The 24,888-nt window shown below is 40.1% G+C and overlaps 1 protein-coding gene across 4 annotated transcripts in view; it reads right to left on the bottom strand.

The window, feature by feature from the left end:
* Nucleotides 1-621: 621 nt before the first annotated feature.
* atp2b2 (ATPase plasma membrane Ca2+ transporting 2) overlaps nucleotides 622-24,888 on the bottom strand; it is a 145,647-nt gene continuing 121,380 nt past the window's right edge. Inside the window, exons 13-25 of one of the 4 annotated variants that reach the window (XM_068315038.1) lie at nucleotides 13,666-13,907; nucleotides 12,339-12,573; nucleotides 8,989-9,168; nucleotides 8,781-8,868; nucleotides 8,524-8,630; nucleotides 6,584-6,775; nucleotides 6,088-6,301; nucleotides 5,786-5,997; nucleotides 5,597-5,704; nucleotides 5,251-5,433; nucleotides 4,104-4,196; nucleotides 3,649-3,698; nucleotides 622-755 (exon numbers count right to left, since the gene is read on the bottom strand). In XM_068315038.1, coding sequence (XP_068171139.1) covers nucleotides 3,657-3,698; nucleotides 4,104-4,196; nucleotides 5,251-5,433; nucleotides 5,597-5,704; nucleotides 5,786-5,997; nucleotides 6,088-6,301; nucleotides 6,584-6,775; nucleotides 8,524-8,630; nucleotides 8,781-8,868; nucleotides 8,989-9,168; nucleotides 12,339-12,573; nucleotides 13,666-13,907 — 1,896 coding nt within the window. In that variant the 3' untranslated portion in view covers nucleotides 622-755; nucleotides 3,649-3,656. Of the gene's footprint in view, nucleotides 756-3,645; nucleotides 3,699-4,006; nucleotides 4,197-5,250; nucleotides 5,434-5,596; nucleotides 5,705-5,785; nucleotides 5,998-6,087; nucleotides 6,302-6,583; nucleotides 6,776-8,523; nucleotides 8,631-8,780; nucleotides 8,869-8,988; nucleotides 9,169-12,338; nucleotides 12,574-13,665; nucleotides 13,908-24,888 lie in introns of all 4 variants that reach the window. The other 3 variants (XM_068315039.1, XM_068315036.1, XM_068315037.1) reach the window with 3 other exon arrangements.

Genomic DNA, 24,888 nt, shown 5'->3' with positions numbered 1-24,888 from the left:
CAACAGTGTCTGTCCTCACCATCATCCTTGCAGTGCCAGTAAAGATGCGGTTCATACATATGTGCAGTCAACGGCACGCAAAGAAGCTACATGCTAGCACGCATGTAGTCATACACACCGTCGCTACAGCCATTGTATACATACAACCACAAAAGCAGGATGGCTGTGTAGGTTTTTGTGGCTTTGTGGCGCTTTTTGGATTGCATGTTGAGTTTGTTTTCTTTTCCACCTTGCCTTATTACTTTAGATTTGCTCCATTTTGAGGAGCTGAGAGCTTTAAGAGCTCAAGCATAGGAGAGTGTTAAGGGAAGGGATTCAGATAGACTGGGTGAAATTTTTAGGTGACAAGGTGCAAGGTTGCAGTTAAGGTTTGAGGGAATCAGAGGAGTCCCTTACTGCAAGGAAATGACATTAGAATCTAGGAGCTTAAATTAGAAGCGAGGTTAGAGGCTGGTCTCCAAGCTGTGGAGGGGGCTGGCTGGGCTGGAGGAAGCAGTTGATTTACTGGTGTCAATGGTGAGATTAATGCCACTGTCGATAGCGTTGTTATTCTTGTTGGGGGATGAGGGCTGGCTGGAGTACTTCCCCCTCTTACGAGCAGAGTCGTCGTCTGTTTCATCGATGAGGGGGATGTTAGGTGTGGAGTCTTCTATCCTAAACTCAGGGTGTGTCATGAAGTTATGGATGGATGATCTTGAGTCTGGTTTTTCCAGGCCTTCATAGAGGGAGCTACGGAACGCATTCACAACGCGGATCTGTGGTAAAAAGGAGGAAAGAAAAGAAAAGAAAAAACAATGAGAGGTTATGTTGGAGATAGAAATGAGGGGCTGGAGGGACCCCTGGGATGAGAGTAACAGAGGGAAGTGGGATAAAAAAGGGATAGAGTGGGGAAGAAGCAAACCTCTCATTTGTGGTGAGAAGGAAGAGAAGGTGTAGGAGCAATAATAAAAGGTAACTGCAGTCTGTGCTCTGCCTTCACACAAGATGACTACAGTTCACAAATCACTCAATTTTGACGTGCATTAAGAAAAGCCGTGAGGAGCACAATCGTAAAAACACAACAAAATCATACATTTCAAGAAAAACAAATACCAAAGCAACACAAGCGCTCGTTGTAAGTATACGCTTTAGTCCAATGTGCTGTATACCTAGAAACAAGCCACGTTAATAAATGGAATGCTCACAGAAAAAATTAAAAGGAGAATATCACATGCAAGTTTGAAGAAATCTGGTGGTCAAGGTCAGTAAGAAGGAAGGAGGTTAGATCTGAGAGATCCAATCAGGTGGCTTAAAAACTTCTGGAGGTACCAGAGCACTGTCTGTGAAAATATCCACACAGACTCCGGTGGGACACACGAAACACACAAATATAGCACAGGGTGGGTAAAGCATGGTTCCAAACATAGCAATGGACAAAGTCAAACTCAAGCCTGCAGGAGGAGGTTGGTTCAACACTAGCATTGGAGTGTCACAGTAACAATAGCTGCATGACAGTGGCAAGTGGACAACAAGCAAACACAGCAGGTAGGGACATTATGAACAGAGGTCAAAACAAACAACATGCAATAAGACGACAGGATGGCGAGGAGGTGGACAGCGGCACACGGACTGCAACACTGACATGGAGAGGTGAATAATAAAAAATAATAAGTTAACTGTCAAAGGTCTGATGTCAGAGAATGTTTTCCATGCACATCTAAGTAAACACTCAAGTATAGGCCCCAAATCAGCTGTGTGAACCTTTAGAAACAACAGTATTTGTACGTCAGTTCACTTAACCTGTGCATTATGCTAGAATCAAAACCTCAGCTGTGTGTATTAGGATCTTTCACAGGATACTGATTCATGTTAAAACAATGTGATTTATGTCAATGTGATTGAATCGGTCATGTTTCAATCCAATCAATGCAGCCCATCTCTAGGATCATTATTTATGAATCTGTTCATAAACACTCTTGTGAGCCTTTAGATGTTGATTATTAAAACTAATCTGACAAATACTGAAGTTTTATGGAAAAATAGTCAATTCTCTTGGCTCAAAGTAAGTGGAAGCAGAACACTATTTCCAAAATGATACGTCTGAACAAAGATATTTTCTTCATCTGTTCATCTATTTTCTTGTAGACGATGCGATCATAATCTTGATGAGTGCACGTGATAGTCGCTTATCTGCCTTGTGGGTTACGGATCTGCCTTTCCCAGCCAGCTACATGCAAGATGTGGGGTACACCCTGGATAAGATGCCAGCTCATTTTGGGCCCACATTAAAAACAACAAACACACCCTCATGCCTACAGACAATTTGGTGTGACTACTCCATATAAATTGCTTGTTTTTGGAGGTGGGAGGACACCAGGGAACCTGAAGAAAACCCAGATACGGGGACAACATACAAACTATCTACAGATAGGAATCAAACCCAGAACCTTCTTGCTGTGAGTTGACAGCTCTACCCACTACGCCATTGTGCTACCCTATTTTAATCATGTGAGTCAATATTAGTTTTTATTACAAATTATTTCAGATTTCTTGTTCCCACTACAAAATAGTGAAAACAGTAATTTTAAAAAATCTGAAAGTGGCATCTTTAAATTGTTTCTTTTATCAATTTTGCACTATTGAAACAGAAAAAAAAAAAGTTTACTCAGTAATGAGGTTCAATTCGAATGTTTGTTGTGAATAAATCATGAACAATCTCTCATGAAGATACCTGGAAATGATATCTCTAAACTGTAAAATAAAATACACACTTTGCACTTCAATTACCTACATTTAATAAGTGAAGCACAAGTATTGTTAGGTTTTACATAAAATTATATATAAACTGGAGATACAGCATAATATGATCATAGACAGCACTGGTGGTTTAATAACTGTGAGTAAGGTATTACGACACAAAACAGCCAAGAGAAAAATAATAATAAGAGCCTTCTGTATCTTGATGAGTACATGTGACAGGCTGTCTGACACGTGACACTGATGGGGTGCCAGAAACAGGTGGGGGTTTTCATTGCTGGTGCTGGACAAGATATGCACTCGTAACTATGGCAACATGGCATCAACTGTGATGACAGTATGAAGCGACAAGACAGGATGAATTATAGGTGCTGTACTGCTTCCCGATGATGCCCCTGTCCCCCAGTCCCTGTCCACACACTGAGATTTACAAAGATATTGATCAAATGAATTAAGATGAGAGAAAGAGAGAGAGGGGTGGGGGGTACTAAAAGAGAGGAAGTGGGGATGAACAGATTTAAACAGAAATGGTCCCTGATACTGGCAGTAGTTATTTGCACCACATGGGACCCACATTTGAAAGAACATTTTGATGTTTTTTTCCTCCTCTGCACATATTGTAACTTCTTTTATGCTTTCTGGTAATTGCAGACAATGTGTTACTGGAGAATATATGAAACGGCAGGTAAAACGCAGCTTTAACTGAATGCAATGTGATTTGTCATATTTCCAAAATGTAGGAACATCACAGATGGAATCAGAAAATATTGCAACTTATACTTGAATGTTTACCAAGTCCCCTTTTGAGTTGATTGGAATTAGTTGATATTAATCTCTGTCAAGATGTAATTTGAAGGACTAGACAATGGGAAGATGGATGGTGGGATGGGCAGAGGGAGACAAACTCACAACCTGAAATGTCACGCCGTGGGTATCACCCTTAGTCCCGCGGTCCTAGCACTCTGAGGAAACAAACATACATTCACCAATGAGAGGACAGTACACCAAAGCATGGAAGAGATATCAAGATGAATTTGAAATCTAATATGAACAGCAAAAAAAGACAGGAGAGAGAGAGCAAAAATGAAAAAAAACAAAAGCAAGAAAGAAAAACAAAAATCTTCAGAGATGCCAATCCAAAATGGAGACTGTCAAGGTAATTTCTTTTAAGAATAATAACCCAGATAATGTACAGAGAAACATAAGTTGTGGTACATGATGGCACCCCTGAAGCAAACAGAGCAGAGAAGCAGACAGAGATCTGACTCACGGCCAGTAGTGGGAGGAGCAGTAGCAGCAGTAGTGCTTGTAGGAGAGGAAAGGGCATTGGACAAGGACACGTGACTAGGACTAGAAATATTGGTTACATCCTGGGTCTGGCTGTTGGTAGATGATTGGCGTCTCAGGGCCCCTGCCCCCTGAAAGGAGGTGCCACTCTTGAAGGTGTTGACTACTTCAATCTGTTGGAGGAGAGCGGGACAGGAGAGGACAAATGGCTGCTCAGAGTGACATAGACAACACAGGCTGACTGCTGGGTGAATTTGGTGGCAAAGGGGGTTCAAAAATCTCTATCATGACACGATGAATGGGATACCAGCAAAATGTCAGGGTGTAGTACGTCTCAGTGAAATGCTCAAAGGTTGGCTCACCAAAACAATCCCTTCTCTATCCATAAAACACAAAACATGCCTCCCACAAAACATGAAACTGTTATAAATTCTGCTTCAAAATAAATGCTTCGAAACAGAAAAATAAAAACCTACACAATTAAACCCAAACTTCAACATGGATACCATGAGATTTGAGGAAAACAATTTACAAAAAAAGTTAAGATATGATCCTTTGACTAATGTGCATTCAGTGGTTAAATCATACTTGGTAACTTGTGGTTAAATCCAATTTGTGCTTTTTTTCTTTCATTTTTTGTAGGACAGATGACAGGTTGTAGGATAATGATAAGATTGTAAAGGAAACCTGCATTTATACTGTTTCTCACCCCTTGGTTGCATCTGTAGGAATATTTCATCCAGGACTAATAGATACATCCAATATAAAATCCAGTATACAGCAAATTGTCTTGAGTATCACAGTGATAACGGTGTGTCAGAAAGTGAAAGCTAATCAATGACTATATATGGTTGCATTTAACCCAGAGGTTTGACGTCCGTCTTCCACAGGTGTGCATGGACGACCACCTCAGTCCAGTGGAAGCTGCATCTTCTTGTACCTGAATGAATTACTGTCAGATAAAATGTCTTTAATGCTGCTACTAAAACAAAGAAATATGAGAGTCTAGTACCACCTCTTGGAGATAAGTGACTTGCACCACCTCTTTTGACAGTATATTTGTCTGAATGATCTATGATCTGACAAACACAGACGTTGACATAGTATTTAATGAAAAAATCAACGTTGCATTATTTTGAGTATCAAATGTTAATTAACATCAATTCAGTAAAATTCTTCTGTGAAAAGAAACAGCCAACCTAACTTGTGTATTTCGTGTATCCTCACCTGAGTCTGGATGCGGTTCAGTCCTCTGAACCACAGGATCTGTCCTCTCCTCAACTCCCTCTCTGCGTGGTCGATCTCCTCATTTTCTTCGTTCACGTCCTCCTCTGGTAACTCATCTTTTTGAGTTAGCTGCCCTGCCCTCCGCAGGAATCGTAATCTACTGTTGGGTATGGTGGCTATCACCTATCCCAAAGAGAAGACAGAGCACTGGGTCAAAAGGCAAGGGGATGACTCACACTACAGAAGAGATGGTGCAGAGGTGTGAAACATGGGAAATTAGAATATAAGCAAGAAAAGGATAATGGGAAATGTATAAAATAGGCAAACAGATAAGCCTGTATATTACCTGTCCCCAGACAAGTTCTCCCAAGCCGAGGAAAATGCACCACATCCACTTTTCTAGGTCAAGAGGTTGACAACTAAAAGGCTTCCCACCAAACTGGACAATTACAATCTGTACAAAGTAAAACACATTAAAAATATATCTTACAAAAGAGAAGTCAATAATAAAGTCAAATAGTTTGCCTATGCTTGCCTGCACAGCAAAGGTGCCAAAAACAATAGAGCAGAAGATGGGATTCCTGAAGATGCCATCAAAGACGTTCCTCTCTCCATGGATTTTTCTGGCATTTATCTCATTAAAGAGCTGCATCATTACAAAGGTGTTGAATATGATGGTGTAGTGCTCAGAAGGTGGAGAGTGTAGAGGAGCATTACGGCCACTGTCAATGTCAAAGATTTGCTCTCCTGCAGTTGAAGATATAAGTTAAAAATTAGTATAAAGTCATTAACTTTGCTGCAGAACTCTTAGTGGACAGCAGAGCAAAGTATCTGTACCAACAAAGAGCAATGTGAAGATGATGATGAGCTGATAGACTCCGTGTCCGAGGATATTCTTCGTCATTGTGCTGGAAATGAGAGGCTTGTTGCGACCATATGGCTTCCTCCTCAGAAGTGACTCTGTAGGAGGTTCTGTCGCCAGGGCCAGAGATGCAAAAGTATCCATTATCAGGTTCACCCACAACATCTGCACTGCCTTCAGGGGAGAGTCCTGAGGAAATGGGATGTAAAACACAAAGAAGGATCAATGGCTCAGTCACGGTCAGGATGCCATTGTGTTGTTGTTTCAGTAGATCTGTATTCAACCAATAGGAATGTTGAATAAGCCAACCATGTCTCCCACCTCAACACATCTATATACAATCACACAAGTGCACACAGACACACACACACACACACACACACACACACACACACACACACACACACACACACACACACACACACACACACACACACACACACACACACACACACACACACGCTCTCTGACCTGTGTGATACAGGCGCCAGTGAAGGCCACTATAACGGCCACAACATTGACAGTAAGCTGGAATTGAAGAAACTTGGAAATGCTGTCATAGACGTTTCGCCCCCACATGACTGCTTTGACAATGCTGCTGAAGTTATCATCAGTCAGAATGATGTCTGATGCCTCCTTGGCCACATCTGTTCCAGCAATACCCTGGAGGAAGGCAGATACATTTCAATCAGAATCTAGGATCCACTACACAACTGTGGTGATGCTAAATTTTCTAATCAGACCTTGTATCCTTTGCACAACACAGAAAATACAATGATGTGACGGATGGTAATGAGGCAGAATAATTAAAACTAGCTTGACGACAAGAGGATCCATATTTATGAGAGGAGCTTGACACCCTTCCTAATATATTTTGTTTAGAAGACAGGAAGCAGTTGTATCAGTTCAAAAACGAACTGGAACAAAGGAAGCATATACTTCATAAAAGAAAATATTTTCATCTACATCCCATAGCATGTACTCATGTAGCTTAGGTAAGGTTGACATACAGTATTACCATGAGGTGGTGGAATTGTAAACAAATTCAAGTTACTGCATTTAGAAATTTAGCGTCACTCACAATCATTAATAGGCATCGTGTTTATCTTTGAGACCAGACAAGTGTGATAATTAATTTTCTTGTAACCAAGTCTGCTTTGCTTACATACATGTTGTGTAGCCAGTCTTAGGTGATTGCATTGTTTTGTATAACATTACCAACACCTAGACAAGGGAAACACCATAAGTAGCAGTCTAAGGCCCCGTCCACACGACAACGCAGACCCAGTGTTTTCAAAAAATTCTACCTTGGCCAGCGTTTTCAAAAAGTTGCATTTTCATTCCGGATATCTGCATTGTCGTGTGGACGGAAGGCGTAAACGCAACAAAAAAGTTGCATTTTCAAAAACTCCTGGCATCGTGTGGATGGGGCCTAAATTATATCACCTGCAAAAGTTTGTGGACAGAGACAATGAATAATGACCTGTTATGCTTTAATGTTCTAAAGTGGAATAACACAGAGACACGCTGGCAACAAAAAATTTCCACCAAGTGACGCAAATGTAAAGTTAAGCTAAGCTATTGAGGAATGAAAGAAAAAACACGGCCACACACTCAAAACTTCATCACCATGTGTTAAATGTCCACTTTCACGTCATCTCTTGTGAGCGGTAGTGGCTCAGCGGTTGAGCGGGTGGTAGAACAGGTCGATTCCCGCTCCTGCTCAGCCACCCAGAGTGTGAGCTGACAATGGGAGGTGTCAGCTCACCTCCGGAGCACTGCTGAGGTGTCCTCGAGAAAGGCGCCAACCCCCTTTACAAGTTGCTTATTTGGGGTGTACCAGGAAGGAGTTGCCCGCCACTGTACCTCCCATTGTATGCCTACAGGCCCCCTTGTCTGTGTGTGAGTGTGCTACAGGGGCATGTACACATGAATATGTATGCATGCGCTTGATTGAAGAACTATTAAGTACAGTGTGCTCTCTTAATTTCCTTTCGGGGATCAGACAAGTATACAAAATAAAAATAAAAAACAAAAAATCTCTACTGTAAACAAACATGTATTTTATAATCACCTAACATGAGTAATTTCCCTGTACAGATAGTGATCTTATTTGATACAGCTATGAAATCACTGTGAAACAGTTTGCCAACTACGGTCCTGCATGAACTATTATTCTAGATGAGCCAAGTATTCATAAGCTGTCTGTAAAGTACAGTACTGTGTTTTGGGCTTCAGAAAAACTGTCTAAGCTTGGGGATCCACCAGGGGGAGCTACTCATTTACAGAGACACTGGTAGCCTTTATAAGGAAAACCTGAATACTGCAGAGGAGAAGAAGGTAACAGCAGCTGTTTTCTTTCAAAGGAAACAGAAATGCAGAGGAAAGGGATAAAAATACTTTTTGCTCACCATAGCGAAACCGACATCAGCTTTCTTTAGTGCAGGTCCATCGTTGGTTCCATCCCCTGTCACAGCCACCACCTGTCTCTGGTCTACCATAGTGCTGTCAATAATGCCTGTAGAATACACATACAATCTTCCCAAGCTGACAAATAATATGCATGCAAAAAACATGTGTCTTTTGGTGCATTAATGTAGAATGTTTAAGATAGGTGAGCTCCATTTTGATCAGTAGTAATTCATATGATACTTGTCAACCAGTTCACCTTTGACAAGCGTGTGTTTGTCCGTTGGGGACGATCTGGCCAGAACTCGGAGTTTGGGCCAAACCTTGTCAATGCGCTCCTGCTCTACCTGAATATAAACAGAAGGTCAGTTGAAGTGTTTGTAATTAAGGATTTCAGAGGCATTGCTCCCCCCCTCTCCATTTTCACTCTCACTCTCACACTTTCACTCTCACAAGAGTCCCTGTACCTCTCCTTTCTCATTGCGGATTCTCCTGTTAAACTCTTTGCCATCGATACAAAGGAAGTCTTCTCCAGGGTGGATAATACCACACTTAATGGCTATGGCCCTCGCAGTGTTAATGTTGTCTCCTGTCACCATGCGCACTGTGATGCCGGCACGCTGGCACTTCTGGATAGCATCAGGAACCTAAAGAGTTAAAGATGAACATATTTATCAAAAAATTTACATTTCTGAAAAATACGTATGGGATGTCAGATAGGCAACTATGTACATCCTGCACATGTAGAGCAACATCAAGATGTATGTTTCTGACAAACCAATGAATGTAGTGAATATAGGCTGGAACCCAAAACAATTAGCTGAAAAAAAACAAAAAATTCTGCCGATAAGCTGAAGATCAGAGGCAATTTGTTGACTAGCTTTATTCAAGCAACCACTTCATACAAATATTTCCATTTGATCAAATGTTCCTGTGATCTTCAGCATCCAAACCACAGTTAAAAATATGACTAGTAGATATATGCATGAAGATTGATCTGTGGCAGAACCAGAGAGAAAAACCAGAGGATTAATTCAGAAACACATCTTCTTCCTGACAAAGGTCAGTGTGGGGGAGCACAGCTGTCTAAACCCACTCACAGGCAAAGGTGCACAAACATACAGTAAAAGAAACTTACATCCATTTGCACATATACTGTATATGGTTCCGACAGTTTCACTCTTTGACTCACACACACAATCATCCAACCACACACACCCACACACACTCTTACGCACAGACACTTGCATCAAGGCAAGCGTATTATGCATATTCCACTTTGCATTAGGCACGTACACACATATTGCACACACAGAGGAGCATGCTACTCATAAACACACATGTAAAGAAAAACATGGGTTGAAATGAATCCCAATGAAACCATTGATGCAATGTGAAAACGTACTGACCATTAACATAATGGGTTTAAGGAATTAAAGGTGGGGGGGATTACAAAGTCAGTCAAACAGTTTAGGAGGGCAGGTTGTTGATGAAAAGTAATCAACAAATAATATGGCATGTTCTTTCATGCATCCAAATCTAAAAATAATTTGTTGGAAAAATATTTGTTTTACAAAAGTAAAACTGTAAGTAAAATACATTTTATTACTTGAAGCAAACTGATTTAAAGTATTAGGAGCATCATTGGACAACAGACAAATTACAAACATCTTTGAGGAAAAAAACGTGATATATTTAAGAGAAATAATGGTAAATTAGCTTTAATGTTTTTCAGTTTCATCAAATAAATCCACACATATCAACAGAAAAATTAAAGAGGCTGAATGTTTTGACCTGAACGTAATGACATTTCCTATTAAAACCAGTTCTCAATTTATGAGCTGTGGGAGTAATTTAAGTAGAAAATGTTCTGTTCTTTAATTATCTCTATAGGTAATGTGATCCAATAAAATAAAGGAAGTCTTGCAGTAAATATTGTGGCAAGTGGGTCTTCACAAGTCACTGTTATCAAGATATCAAGTTCCTGTTGTTCTCTCATCTCTGTTGTCTGTTATTTTCCTTTCCTTCTGAAATCCCTCTGCTCGAGTTGACTGGTCACTCCGAAAGAGGAGTTGGAGAGTGGAGAGGAGAAGTGCTCCGGCAAGGCTTATTAAAAATACAATCTGGCTCTACAATGGAAGAGGGTAACAGGCTGGTAGGTGAGACTGAAAAACAAGCCTCTCATCTAACATGGATATGGTTACAGTCTTGTATATTTCCTGTTTCTTTCCCTACCCGTGTTACTCGTGATGCCGTCTGTCATCCCTCTGACATAAATCTGATTCTGAATTTGCTTCTCTTCACTACTGTTCCAATCCCCCCCCCCCCATGTTTTCTGTTTCATTTTCTTGTCTTTCTGGCAACATCCCCGCAGAGCAGCCGAAAAATAACTGGGGGGAAAAAAAATATATTTGCAACTCTGCATGACCTTTTTAGATGAGCACAGAGAGTTATCTCATTTCCATTATTAGTCATTGTCTAACAGATCCGGTAAGATGCAACTGGACTGCAGCAAAATTCAGAGCACTGCTTTTCTACACCACTTATTGGAAATGTCAGATGTTAAGTGACTTCCGTTGAGGAAGAAAAACAGAACCGGACAGGCCGTCAGGAGCAATGGGACATTTCCTGGTGGCCTGGTGAGCTGACAGGCCTGTAGTGTCACCACAGTGTTAAAAATGCTAAATGAATTAATGGCTGAATCAAAGAGATGAAAACAGAGGACAGTTATAGTCCATCAGAACTGTAGGCTGTCAGATTCCATGCCTGCCTCTGACCTGACAGTGTGAACTCCGCCTGTCATCACACATGAGTGGTCACACACACGTACACAGTGGCCAATATTCATTTAGTATCTGGTGTGTTCAAAGTTGAGTGGTGTAGAAAAGAAATGGATGGCCAAGAAACGATAAGGAAGTAAAATTGTTTAGCTGGAGGGAGGGCATAATAGGACAGAGGTCTGAGAAGAACACATTGTTAATGTTTCCGTCAACAAGTCATGTCACAACTATCTCCGCCAAAGTGATTCTGTCTTGATTTTTTTGAAGAAAATTTTGATTTTTGTGTTATTTTTTCATGTTTTTTTCTGTTACTGACGTAAGCAACAAGTAACAAAAATGCTTCCAGTACGATCTATTGATCTGTGATCTATTACGGATGGAGTGAAGAGGCAGACTTTTAGATTCACATTTCAGGACACTTTGCTGCCGCTGCATACACAACTAACTAACACAGTGACATTGTTCTAGAACTTGATTTCTAATTCATACTGCACTCACTGTTTTCTATTTCCTCCCACTTATTTTATCTCAGACGACTCAGATTGTGTAAATCTGCCCCAAACAGAAAGAGAAAGGAATCACTAGAAAACGTCAAAAGAGACACCACAGAAAGGTGACAGACATACCTTATAATGATGAGAGGTGTGCAAACAAGGAAAAATTATGGGGAGAGATTGAATGAGATGCTGTTTTAAAGGGTGAGGAGGGTCATGGAAAAAAGATGAAGAGGGAAGTTGAATAATGCAGTAGTCGGTGAGCTTCCTGCTTCCCTGTGACTGCACAAGAGCCTGCCAAGTAAGGTCAACCACCGTACGCAGATACCTCTTTCACTCGTTTTTCATTCTCGAAAACCTATCCTTGCTTTTCTTCATATTAAAAATGAAAGTTAAATAAAAGCCCACTTAATAAATCATTTTCTATTGCTTTCAGTGCCTTAAGTTAGAAATTGAGGTGAGAGGATAGGAGGTACTGTAGTATCTAAACATAGTGAGACTAACATCCACTCTTTTATCTATAGGCATCTCATTATTTCCTACCTCTGGCCTGACAGGATCCTCAATCCCAACAACGCAGATGGCTGTGAGATCACTGAGGATGTTGTTCTCATCGTCCCAGCTGGGCTCGGGATCGCTGGTGAAGTCACGGTAGCCCACACAAATGGTTCTCAGGCCGTTACACGCCATCGGCTCGATCACTTTTTTTACCATCTCGTCCTTATCCCGCGGACGAAAAACCTTGGGTTCACCCACCTCGTTCAGAATATGGCTGCATCTGTAAGTGTAGAGTTGTGAGATGTGGGTATGCATGAACAGGAATTGTAACTTTGAGATTGTTTTAATGACCCAAATTGGAAACTTTAATATTCCACACAGAATCCTAAACTAGGAACCTTAAAACTGTACATATAGGAAATACAGAAATTTCATTATAATACATAATTGTAGTGCATTTGAATTAACAATAAACATTTTCATGTAAATGATGGCCATAATGTAAAACAAATTTGCCCTAAGAAGCTAAAGAAGTCATTAACCCATTAGCTTATCTTATTTCTTCCTTGCATCACAGAGAGCAGCAGCAAGACTGAGGCTGATTCAGAACCTCTGAAGCTGATTAATTACCTCAATATGTCAAGCTAGGTTAATCAGCTAGTTTGTTGCCTCATATTACACTGACAAATACCCCAGAGGTAGAGGCTCTGTCTGCTAACCCTTGGTGAGAAAAAAAGAGCATAACATAATCGAATAGGAGTGACCCGGATGAAGGTGTCAATCCATGAAGAACTTTAGAGCCTTGGTGGAGTTGCAAGCTGGCAGAATGCCCTCTTAATTTAATTTAAAGTCCATCTGGTGATATTAAAATAATTTGGATTATTATGTCTTTCATCTAAGGTTCAGTTATAGCTTTGAAGAAATGAACTGAACTTCTGGTTAAAACCCATAAAATTATCCTTTTACTTCATGTTCTTTAGAATATCATATCAAAATATTTTAAAGTTTTCAAAGTGCACCTGAAGATTACATTTAACTTGAAAATGTTCTGAATGTTGTTTTCCAGACCCTTCTGTAGGGTTGTTGGTCTAATATCTATCATCTATTTATATTGTTTTGTTACTCTCCGCATCAGTCCAGGAAAAACACTGAGCTTTTTGCTGCATTGTCACATTTCTGTGACCTTTAAAGAGCTCATCCCACAATGATAGCCCACTAAAATAGGTTATACCCTCAAGTACATTATCTACTCAAATTGGAATTGCTATACATTTGGCAAAAAATCTGTAACTGACTGTAACACATTATTGTAAAACAGGGTTATCTGATGCCTTTGTTGTCCCAGTTATTTTACTCACAAAACCGCACTCACTTCTTGAGTACAATTTCAGAGGCTCCCTTGCTGTACATGCGGAAGCTCCCATCAGAGAGTTTGATGACAGTACTCATGGACTTCCTGACAGAGTTGAAAGTGTAGACTTTGTAAAGCTTCTCTTCAGGGATTTGGTTTCTTATTGGCTGGTAATCTCGCTTCAGGTCCAAGACCAATCCCAGCAGACCACACTCTGTCTTGTTCCCCACCTGCTTCGGCAAACCACCTTCCTTATCTGGGGGCTGAAGAATAACAGGAGAAGATATTCCGGGTTTTTAGTTCTATCTTCATCCCGATAATTGGCACAACCGATACACAGTGGTAAATATAGTTATGGTCTGTGTTTTTTCATTTAACTTTTGATTACAGATTTACATTTTTAAAGCAGTTAAACATGTGTTTTCTCATACATTGACTAGAAAATATCTGCAGATGTACACATTTGGAGATTAAAAAAAATTGTGCATGCTCTTCATTCTCTGTTTTTTTCCCACAAAAAGAATATATTTTCATCAGTGCAGTGCCACCAATGTAAAGCTTGAAATAGCTGCCAGTGATAATTGAGCAGCTAACAGGTGAAGGGGTTGGTTTGTGTGGGAGGGAAGGAGCTGAGATGGATGGAATCAAATTTGAATGTGCTTATTTCAGGCATACGGCTCGATCCGTTGCAATCTGGTCATTTCTTAACGATAGAAATTAAATGGCACATTTGGAATCGTGTTTTTCTTCAGTTCAGCAACGGTCTCAGTATCCATTTTTCGACATGGCAGAATGGATTTTGTTTCTTTTAACATACAATTTCTGATATATTTTTAAAATCACCATTTAACATGCAGGTTATTTTCATGATGGAGATATCAGTTGTTTGGTCTGTCAACTATGAAAAAAATGTAATTAATAAACATGCGTGACAACATTACAGAGCTCAGAGTGACATTTAAATTGCTTGGTTTTAAATTGCTTCTGACACTTTTCAATTTCCTGTCAGTGAAAAGGAATTTTTTTAAAGCTGGGACCAGAAAATGCTTGTAATTATTGGCTTGAAAAACAGTAACTCAATTATACAAACAGCTGCTGAGTAGTTTTTCTGAAGATTGATTTGTTTAGTAGAAGGATGTGTTGACTGTTTGATGTGTGCTCAGTATCAGCCAGAGACATGTACACAAAATTATTTTTGCATTTGGTTAAAAGCTCTGCATTACACATGCGAGGGAATGAAACATGTACTCTATACAGTCACGTGTGTTATGCAGAAATGCGTGTGTGACTACATGGAGTATAAACAGTATGTATGAAATTGCACAGACCACTTCTGTATATCTGCAGATGTTCCATGGCAAATCTGGACAAAGCATATTTGGAGGGAGAGACTTCTGCTAGGTTGTCCTTGGAGATTTCTTTTTACTTTTGTTTCTACATTTATATTTTATGTGTTGTTACAACACACACACATACTGTATACTTACCTATAATACTTACATATAACTTTATTATAACCTTATTATCTGGACGTGAGTGCTGCACCTTTATAGTTTATAGAGTACAGTTGTTTACTTCTCTCTAGAATCCAGTTCATTTCAATCCCCTCTCTGCACTCTCAATTTCAACATTATTCTGGAGTGTATTTATTCTATGAAAAACAAAATCTATGGATTGAGAGTATCATCCTCTATACATGAATGAAACACTCTTGCATACAACACACTAAATTATAGTAGCTTGTGATGCAAGTGTTTTATATTTGAGGTTTTATAAATTACATTAAATTGTAATGAAGCAAATACCAAGGTAATACTGTGTGTCTGTTGCAGCATGAAAGAAAATTGAAAATGTCTCTAAACGCTGAATTTACCAACCCAGTGGGTGATATGTCTGCTTTTAATGTTTGTTTAAAAGACTCATTTCTTTGAAATTACAATTCTAGACCAACAGGAGATATTAATTCATTCAGACTCAGTAATACAGTATTTTACATGTTTGTTTAACTGTAGCTGCTACAAGCCAGGATTTTCAGCAGGAGGGTTGAAGCTAAAATCTCCTTAATCATTAAAATCCAATCAGACTGCTGCCCCATGTTCACCTAGTAATTTGACATATCTGGTAAATGTACAGCTGCATCTCACAGATACAGGCAAGAGTATAAATACTTTATACCGAGTTTGTGGTAAATAACCAAATTAATGCCTTTTCCAAATGACCAATGATTACATCAGGAAGACACTGCTCAGCATTGGCTAATGAGAGGTTGGAACAAATGTCCATGTCTGCACCATCTGCAAAGTGTTTGGGAGAAACAGCAACAGAAAAACACCACAACACCACTGCTAAATGTAAACTACAACCAAGGCAGTCACAGACTGCAGCATCCTGCGACACCCCTGAATTAAAAATTTTACCCTAACCTACTTGCATAAGTCAAAGATCAAAGCTAGTGCTCTGACCTACTTTTATCGATCAAAGCACTTTGATCTATGGTCTTAATCACACTGGCCTTCTCCCTCATCTTTCTATCTTATCCGGTTCCTGAGTGTACAAAAGTTGAAATTTTATCTTCACCTAGTTTTCTCAAGGTCAAGGCCATCATCTCGTTCATCCCCAATGTGTTTTTTGTTTCATCTTTCTATCTGCAATGGTTGCAACGATATTTGGTGAACTGACAGACGGATGAACTGATTGATGAACACACGAGCACTGACGATTACAATACATCATCGCTTTGAAGCGGGATGTAATGAGCAGCTGGAAACCATACAGCAGGGGTGTCAAAGTCAAATACACAGAGGGCCAAAAAAACAAATTTGCTACAAGCCGGGGGCCGGACTGGTTCAAAGTTTATTAAAACATATTGAAATGAACAAAGCCTATTGAACCAAGAGCTAACACAGTGTATATTATTTAATGATTAAATAAAGCAACATGTTCTTATGGCTCTATCAGTAACTTCAAGGGGAAACATTTTCAACAGGCAAAAAAGTAAAAGTCCTTCAAAAACAAAATATGTTCCTTAATATCAAGATAAATGCATAAATGAAATTGCATGCATTATAAACTGAAGATACATTATTGTGCATGCATTATTGCATGCACAATATATGCATTATTGTGCAAAAAAAAAAAAAAGACTGCTGCTCTATTATCCTACCAATCACTGTTTTCAAATAGTAAAATTAAGAAAAATGAAATCAGTTGTATCCTTTCTCATGGCTCTTAAATATAAAATTTCCCTGAGTCCATTTCACTGAAATAAATATAAATAAATAAAATACAAAAATCTATGGCACACAGACAAAACAATATTTCCTTTAAGGAGACATCACGTCTTGTAGAAACAAATGTGAAAATTTAACTGAATTTAAAACTGAAAATGCATTACTGCTGTGTGACGCTCACTTGTCTGAGGCTGACCCTGATATATGATGGTGTCTCATCTTTTGTACGAGTTCATGAATGTTCAGGGTCAGGCTCTGAGCTAGGGATATCTACAGGATGGAGTGAAGGTGCTTATCAGTCAGACAGCTCCTGTGTGATGTTTTGTTCAGCTTCATCAGAGAGAAATATAATTCATACAGTATGTGCGGCTAAATGCCCTCCGAGCTGGATGCACAGTGTCGGGGATGAACCGTGCAAACTCAGCAGAAGACCCCCAGGTTTACCTTTTACCTCTCTGAACATACACTCTGAGTCCCACCTGGCTTCAAACCCCCTACTCTCAGCGTCCACCTTCCTTTTAGCCATTTTCGAGGAGGTAGTAGCTAAACCCAACCCCTGCTCTGATTGTTGATAAACAATGAAACCAAAGCCCCCTTGTTGCGCTGCGTGACTTCTGCTACGGTTGCATTGTGGGGAATGTAGTTTTGGTGCGTGTACAATACCAGCGGGCCAATGTGGCCTACGGACCAGTTCTACTAATTAAAAATCATCTCGTGGGCCATAAATAATTCGTCATGGGCCAGATCTCACCCGCGGGCCTTGACTTTGACATATGCGCTATACAGGATTGCACTATAAAATTTGAGTTCTACAGGCTTTCTACAGGGGAGCGGTGGAGAGCATCCTCACCACCAACATCCCTGTGTGGCACGGCAGCTGCTCTGCAGCAGACAGGAAAGCTCAGCAGAGGGTTGTGAAGGCTGCACAGAGGACTGAAGGGGGTGGCCTACCTACCACCACAGAAATCTACACAAGTAGGTGTAGAAGGAGGGCCACCTACATCATCAGAGCCCCCACCCACCCAGCACACAGTCTTTTCCAACCCCTCCCCTCAGGCAGGAGACTACGGAGCATCCGGAGCAGGACCACCAGGCTGAGGAACAGCTTCTTCCCAGAGGCTGTTAGACAGCTGAACTCCTGTGGTGCTCTGTAGTCACCCTCACGACGCCCCGAGTGTCACCACAGACACACGGGGATTTGCTGCAATATGGTGCTTCATCAGGTGCAATAGATGGAGCACCTACATACTTACCCACATACAGCTGCTACACTGTAAATAGACTTTGCTGTTCAGACACTTTTCAATTTACACTTTACAATTCTTAACTTTTCTCTGTTCTCCTATTTATCTTACATTTTTAACCTATCTTTTCTTAACTTATCTTATTTATTCTTATTTATCTTATTTATCAACCGGGCTTACTGGGACCTTCAGAGACATATTTCGTACTGTCATATGTAAACGTGTGTCAGCATGACAATAAAAAAACTCTGATTCTCTATGATTCTGATTCTCTGATTATAATTTACAGGTGAACTCTACATGAGTTACTACTTTAAAGCATTAAAAGATGGTAGGAATTGTGTTTGCTTTGTATAATTTCTATTACTAGCAGTTACGATGGAGAAGAACTGTGCATATGAATCTGGTGGAAAATAATATTCATAGTCATTTCTCTACAAGCACAAGTCCCTTATACACTGCCCGGCCCAAAAAAAAGTCACACACTCTTATATTTCATGGGACTGCCTGTAGGTTTGATTGCGATGCGCATTTGCAGCGGCATTGTCTCGACAACCTCGTACAACGTCACAGCATATATTTTTGTCCAGAATTGCATCAATTTTTGGCCAAGTTCTTGTATTGACGATAGGAGTCAAACCACTCTGCAAGGTCTTCTCCAGCACATCCCATAGACTTTGAATGGGGTTAAGCTCAGGATTGTGGGGGCCAATTGATGTGTCATAATTATTCCTCACGCTCCCTGGACCACTCTTTTACAATTAGAGTCCGATAAATTTTGGCATTGTTGTCCTGGAATATGATCGTGCCATCCGGGAGAAAAGATTCATTTATGGGATAGCCTGGTCATTCAGTACATTCAGATACTCAGCTGACTTAATTTTTTTGCTGAATAATATAACTGAGCCCAGACCTGACCAACTGAAGCAACCCCTGATCACAACATTGCGATTTATTTATTGAAACCCAAACGGTGACTTTTTTTTTGGCCGTGCAGTATAACACTGGATTTTTGTGTTTTGTTATGTAAGACTGAGCCTTTGTATAAATGGAGTACATCTTCTGCTGTTGAGTCTGTCATGAGAAGAGCTTTCACATTCTTAGAGGACACAGGAAGATGAGCTGAGAGTACTTAGAGTAGGCTGCAGTCTGAATCCATATTGCTAGATGCCACTAAATCTTACATCCTAAATCTACCTTGTGATCATTATTATAGTGTCAAAATAATTATTAAAAATAATTAAAGGGGTCCTATCATGAAAATCAAAATTTTTCAGGTCTCTACATATAGAGTACATAATGGCCCTTCCTAACCCGACCAACTCTTTGAACCTGGTAAAGAAAAGCTTCCTTCATCAACAAATATTTGGAATTTCAGGAATTCATGGCCCAGACAGAATCAAAACGATCAGATTTTGCTAGAGCGCAATTTGTAATGTCACAAATTGCGCTCTGTGACTGGACAGAGTGATTCATGATATTGATTGGTTGACATGCCAAAGAGCGTGGCCATCCCCGAGGGGGAGTTCGTTCAGGCTACGGTAGCATTGTACGGTAATGTCCTAGCTCAGAGCTACACACTGAAAGTTCCTCAAAAACTGTTGAAGTCAGCTAGCATTTGGTTAACTATTTAGCCTCGCTTCAGTCAGGTGTGCATGTGTGTAAGTGTGTGTGTGTGTGTGTGGGGGGGGGGGGGGGCTCGTGTTCAGGCTACGGTAACAAAGTGCAGTAATGTCCTAGCTCAGAGCTACACACTGAAAGTTCCACTTCAGTCATGTGCGAGTTTGTCCACTAAAGGCGTTTCCTCATCGTCACAGCTGCATGTATCCACACCGCTCATAAACAGCCTCAGCCTTAATTGTACAGCCTAACAGATATTCACTTCACAGTTATGTTCACCTGACATAAAGCCTAAATGTGAAATAATGCAGGCAGAATATCAAGAGGTGATATTATCACTCATTCCCAGCCTTGTGAGAAACAAAGGCTGGATACGTTCACACACACACACACACACACACACACACACACACACACACACACACACACACACACACACACACACACGCACACAAACACACACACACACACACACACACACACACACACAAACACACACACACACACACACACACACAAACTTTCCCTGCTCTAGCTGTGTCGTAAGAAGTCAAGGCCAAACCGGTAATCTGAGTGAGTTAGAAGTGACTGACTCTGTATCCATTACAGGAAGTAATCCAGTACCCCTGCATTTTACTCACTGTGGGTTAGTGGATGCAGAATAGGGAAAATAGGGATGGTGCCTGCTCAACAGCCAGTTCAGTATACAGTACTCAAACGCTATGGCTTACCTTTTTTCCATGTTTCATCTGGGCTGTGATAGTTTAGCTCCCTGCAATCTCTTATTGTCCGTGACAATTGTCGAGAAACATCGTTAATTACGTCCTGACTGTAAATATCTGTTGTCATCTCCACTGATTTTTGTCCCATTTTAAACATTTTCAAACACTATATGTTTTAAATTCTTTGCGATGTTTACCAGTCAATAGGATCAGCCAATGTAGTGTTAATATAATGAAGAATGGAGCCATGTTCAGGTGACTGAGAAAGCAGCTCCACGCTCAGTGCAGAAAAATCAACAGTTATTCACAAGAGAGACAAACACAAGAAAAAAATCGAGCGAAATACGTAGTAATACACTTACTGAAAGTTAAAAAAGTTCTAGACTAAACGTTAGTGCATGCGCGTTCACATGGCTCATGCAAACAAAACGCACATGAACCTGAGGGGGAGTATGTGTTGATAGAGGAGGTTCAGAGGGGGTAGGGGGGTGAAGATAGGGAGCTCAGAGCCCCGCCCCACTAACACCAAGCTTTTAGGGGTGTAAATGATTTTATCAATATTCAATCAAAGATATTAAGGACCACGGATCATTTTGGTGCAAGACATTTCAAATACAGTGTAGTTGGACATCTGGCAGCTGAATGACATGATTTTAAAAAAGCATAATATGGGACCTGTAAGATTTTAATCCCAACACAATTTGCAATTCACATACAGTGGTACCTCTACTTACGAAATTAATTGGTTCCGGAAGAAATTACGTAAGTAGAAAATTACGTAAGTATAGTATAGTTTTTCATGCAAATGCCCTAATCCGTTCAAAGCCCACAAAAAAAAAAAAAGATTAGATTATTACACAATAAATGACAGTTGTGCATAACGTAAAAAACAAAGAATAGACTAAAGAATAATAATTACGGTCATTTACCTTTTAACAGCTGTCCCCATTGTTTTTTGGCCTCTTTGGTTCATGCGCTCCTTTCTCACGATACTGAACAACAGAGTGAATTCCAGTCCTCCTTTTGAACTTCTCCAACCACCCACGCAATGCCTTAAACTCCTTAATCTTCCTTTTGTTTTAACAACTTGTCAATTGCAGATTTTTGGCCATATTCTTTGGCGAGATCAACCAAATCCCTTTCTCATGCTTTTCTATGATCTCTCGCTTTGTTTGTATGGACAAAAAGACTCTTTTCTTCATCTTTTCTTTTCCTCTGTTCTCTTTCACTTTCTTGGGGTCCATAGTGAATACGTACTCAAAAAGTGATTTATTTGTGCAAAACTATTAGACTACCTCACGGGTCCAGTGCCGAATGCCGAGACACTCCATAAGCACCATTCTAGCTCCACACAGAGGTGGAGTGGCATCCCTCTTAGCCAATGGGATGCCAGGAAGATACGTAATAGGTAATAGCCAATGGCAGAGCAGCTATGAGAATGTTGCGTTCAGGAACCTGTGGGAGATTTGAGTATCAGCCGATACTGTGTTTTTACATTACGTAAGTCGAAATTTCTTTCGTAAGTAGAGGTAATATTTTCCTGCTGAGAAATTTCGTACGTAGAAAATTTCGTAAGTAGAGACATTCGTAAGTAGAGGTATCACTGTACTGTTTAGGCTCATATTTACTCAGTGACAATGTCTGTTTTATGGAAATGTAATTTGTAGGTCCATTTAACATCAACAGCTTGACGTAAGTGCTGTTGCATGTTCACCATTGTTTATTTTTTTTTGCCTGTCACTGACAGTCCATCTCTCGCTCTTTGCTGAAGAGGGAAACAGCAATAGTAATGAGGGACAATAGTCATTATCTGTATGCAATGTAATAGCTGCTTTCGAGAGGGTTGCTGATTATAGGCTAAATGATCGGTTCATGCCAAGTTCTGTAAAAGCTGAAGTGCTGCAAATGGAATTAGAAACAGAACACTGTCTACAGTGTCTCAATAAAACAAACCAAAAAGTTTTGTAGTTAGAAAACAGAACATTGTGACGGGCCTGTGGATTTATCAAAATCTTTGAAATCCAACCAAATTCTTATTATCTTAACAAAAGTACACAGGTAATTGCAGGTTACCATTTTGCTACTGCACTTCAGAGACAATCCTTTCTGAAAACATTTGGAAATGAACAGATCTACACCAAATTGTACACACTCAGATTACCAACCAAAAACATGTTTGATGATTCAGGATTCATGCAATACTCCCTGAGAAATACAGTAAAAGAAACCATTGAAAAATGCAAATTTCAAATTCTAAAAGAAGTGCAACAGGTGCTTCTGAAAAAAGCTGGCATTTTGGCCAGGTTTCATAATACTTTTATGTACAAATTTACACATTACTAAACATTTTGGGGTTTTTTTTAAAACCTGCTAGCGACAGGACTCTAAACATGTCAGATTACTAAATAAATACAAGTATCTTCAACATACACTTTCAGAATTGTTTAAAGAAAACAAAAAATATGAAGTGTTGAATGTTTTTAAAACCTGCTTTACCTTAACCATGTATATGCAAAGATTTCAAAAACATGCAAGGTTAATAGAATTCTATTTTGTTGCCTTTGTGTAATCCTAACTAGCAAACAAACAAAATCCCCATTAAACAAATTGACATATCTTGGACAATATTAATAAATATATTCATTCATTCATTCATCTTCTGAACCGCTTCATCCGCTGTGGCGGGTCACAGGGAGCTGGAGCCTATCCCAGCTGACTGAGGGCGTGAGGCGGGGGAAACTCCGGGCACGACACCAGTGCGCCATGGTAATAAATATATGAATGAAATAAATTTAACACACCTCCTGCCAATATGTAGGGAAACATAAAAACTGCTGCCACATGAACATGTCATTAAAAGAAAAAGCGCAATGAATAAATGCAAAACAAATGAAAGCAAACAGAAATCCTGCTGCCTTTTTTGCTCTCTGAGACAGGAGTGGGTTAGCTTTATGTGGCGTTCTACAAACAAGGAAAGTAGACAAAATGGGACGCTGAACACTGGCATGATGGGCTCATGGTTGGCACATGCCATGGCCTGGATGTGGCTAAGGACCAGCTGCCCTCTCCCGGGTTCTTGTGTGCTCCTGCAGGCAAGGACATATGCCAGAAAGAAGCTGGCAACTTTACTTCCCTTTCCACCTGGAGCTGCCCTTAATCCCTCCCTCCTGTTTCCCTCTTTTCAGTTTCTTTGTTGCACACCATCCAAACCCAGTCGTTTTAATCCATCTCCAATACCATCTTTCTGTGCCTGCTTTTTCCTATCCTGCCCTTCCCTCACTCAACCCCATCATATCTTTCTGGATTGCTCTGGTTCACTTCCTCCCCATAATTCATTTCCCCAATATTTTACGAGGCACCACCCATTACACATCTCAGCCCTTTCCTCCACCTTATTTCTCACTCCCTCATCACATGAAGAAGCGGATGATATTCTTACACTCCACATGACTGTACCAACCAACTGGGCTAAGGCCTGCAGGCATGCTGGAGGGTTGTCAGTTGTCCCATGAATTTGGTTCCTCTCTCCTCTCCTTGTACATCATTCGTTAGTTTTCTTTTTTTAAATTTATTCTTGCGACAACTCCATTCCCCTCCTCTCTACATATTTAACCTTCTTCAGAAAGGTTACGTGATTGGTTTGGTTTTTCTGTGTGTTTGTTAGAAGGATTATATGTACATAAATAGATGGATGAATTTGATTTGATGGCTTTGTGTGAATGTTTCACCAAAGATGCGCACGAGCATATCTTAGAGGTGATTTAAGTTTGTAAGTGATAAAGGAATTTATTTCACTTTTCGATGTGATCCAGAAGCTTTATCAAAACTCTAAACTCTAAACTCCAGACAGTGACTATCTGGTCTATCTGCCACTCTGTCTGTCTGTCGCTCTGTCTCTCTCTTTTTTTTTTTTGCTCTGTCCCAAACCCGATTGTGTTTCTTTTCCACCCAATCAGTTAAGGGGGATGGCCACCCTCCAGAGTCTGGGTCCTGCCTATAATTTCTTTCTCAGTGAGGCAGTTTTTCCCCACCGCTGTCTCTTATGCTTGGAGGGTTCTGTTGGGTTTCTCTGTCTGAAAAAGCGCTTTGAAATGTCTGTTGATGTGATTAATCTCTTTACTGTTTATATAAAAATCGACTGATTGATTGATTGATTGATTTATTGATTCATTGATGGGTTGGTTGTTTGGTTGTTTGGTTGGTTGGTTGGTTGGTTGGTTGATTGATTGATTGGTTGGTTGGTTGGTTGATTGGTCAATTGGTCGATCGATTGATTTATCAATTGGTTGATTAATTTAAGGCAGTTGTTTCGTTTCACGTTATTTCGTGATACGTATCACGTTATTTTGTGATAGTATCACGTTATTTTGTGATAGTATCACGTTATTTTGTGATAGTATCTTGTTATTTCGTGATACGTATCACGTT

The sequence above is a fragment of the Antennarius striatus genome, chromosome 5 (assembly GCF_040054535.1).
Source record: "Antennarius striatus isolate MH-2024 chromosome 5, ASM4005453v1, whole genome shotgun sequence".
Taxonomy (NCBI): Eukaryota; Metazoa; Chordata; class Actinopteri; order Lophiiformes; family Antennariidae; genus Antennarius; species Antennarius striatus.
The sequence above is the reverse complement of the archived record's forward strand: the minus strand, read 5'-3'. Positions and strand labels throughout refer to the sequence as shown.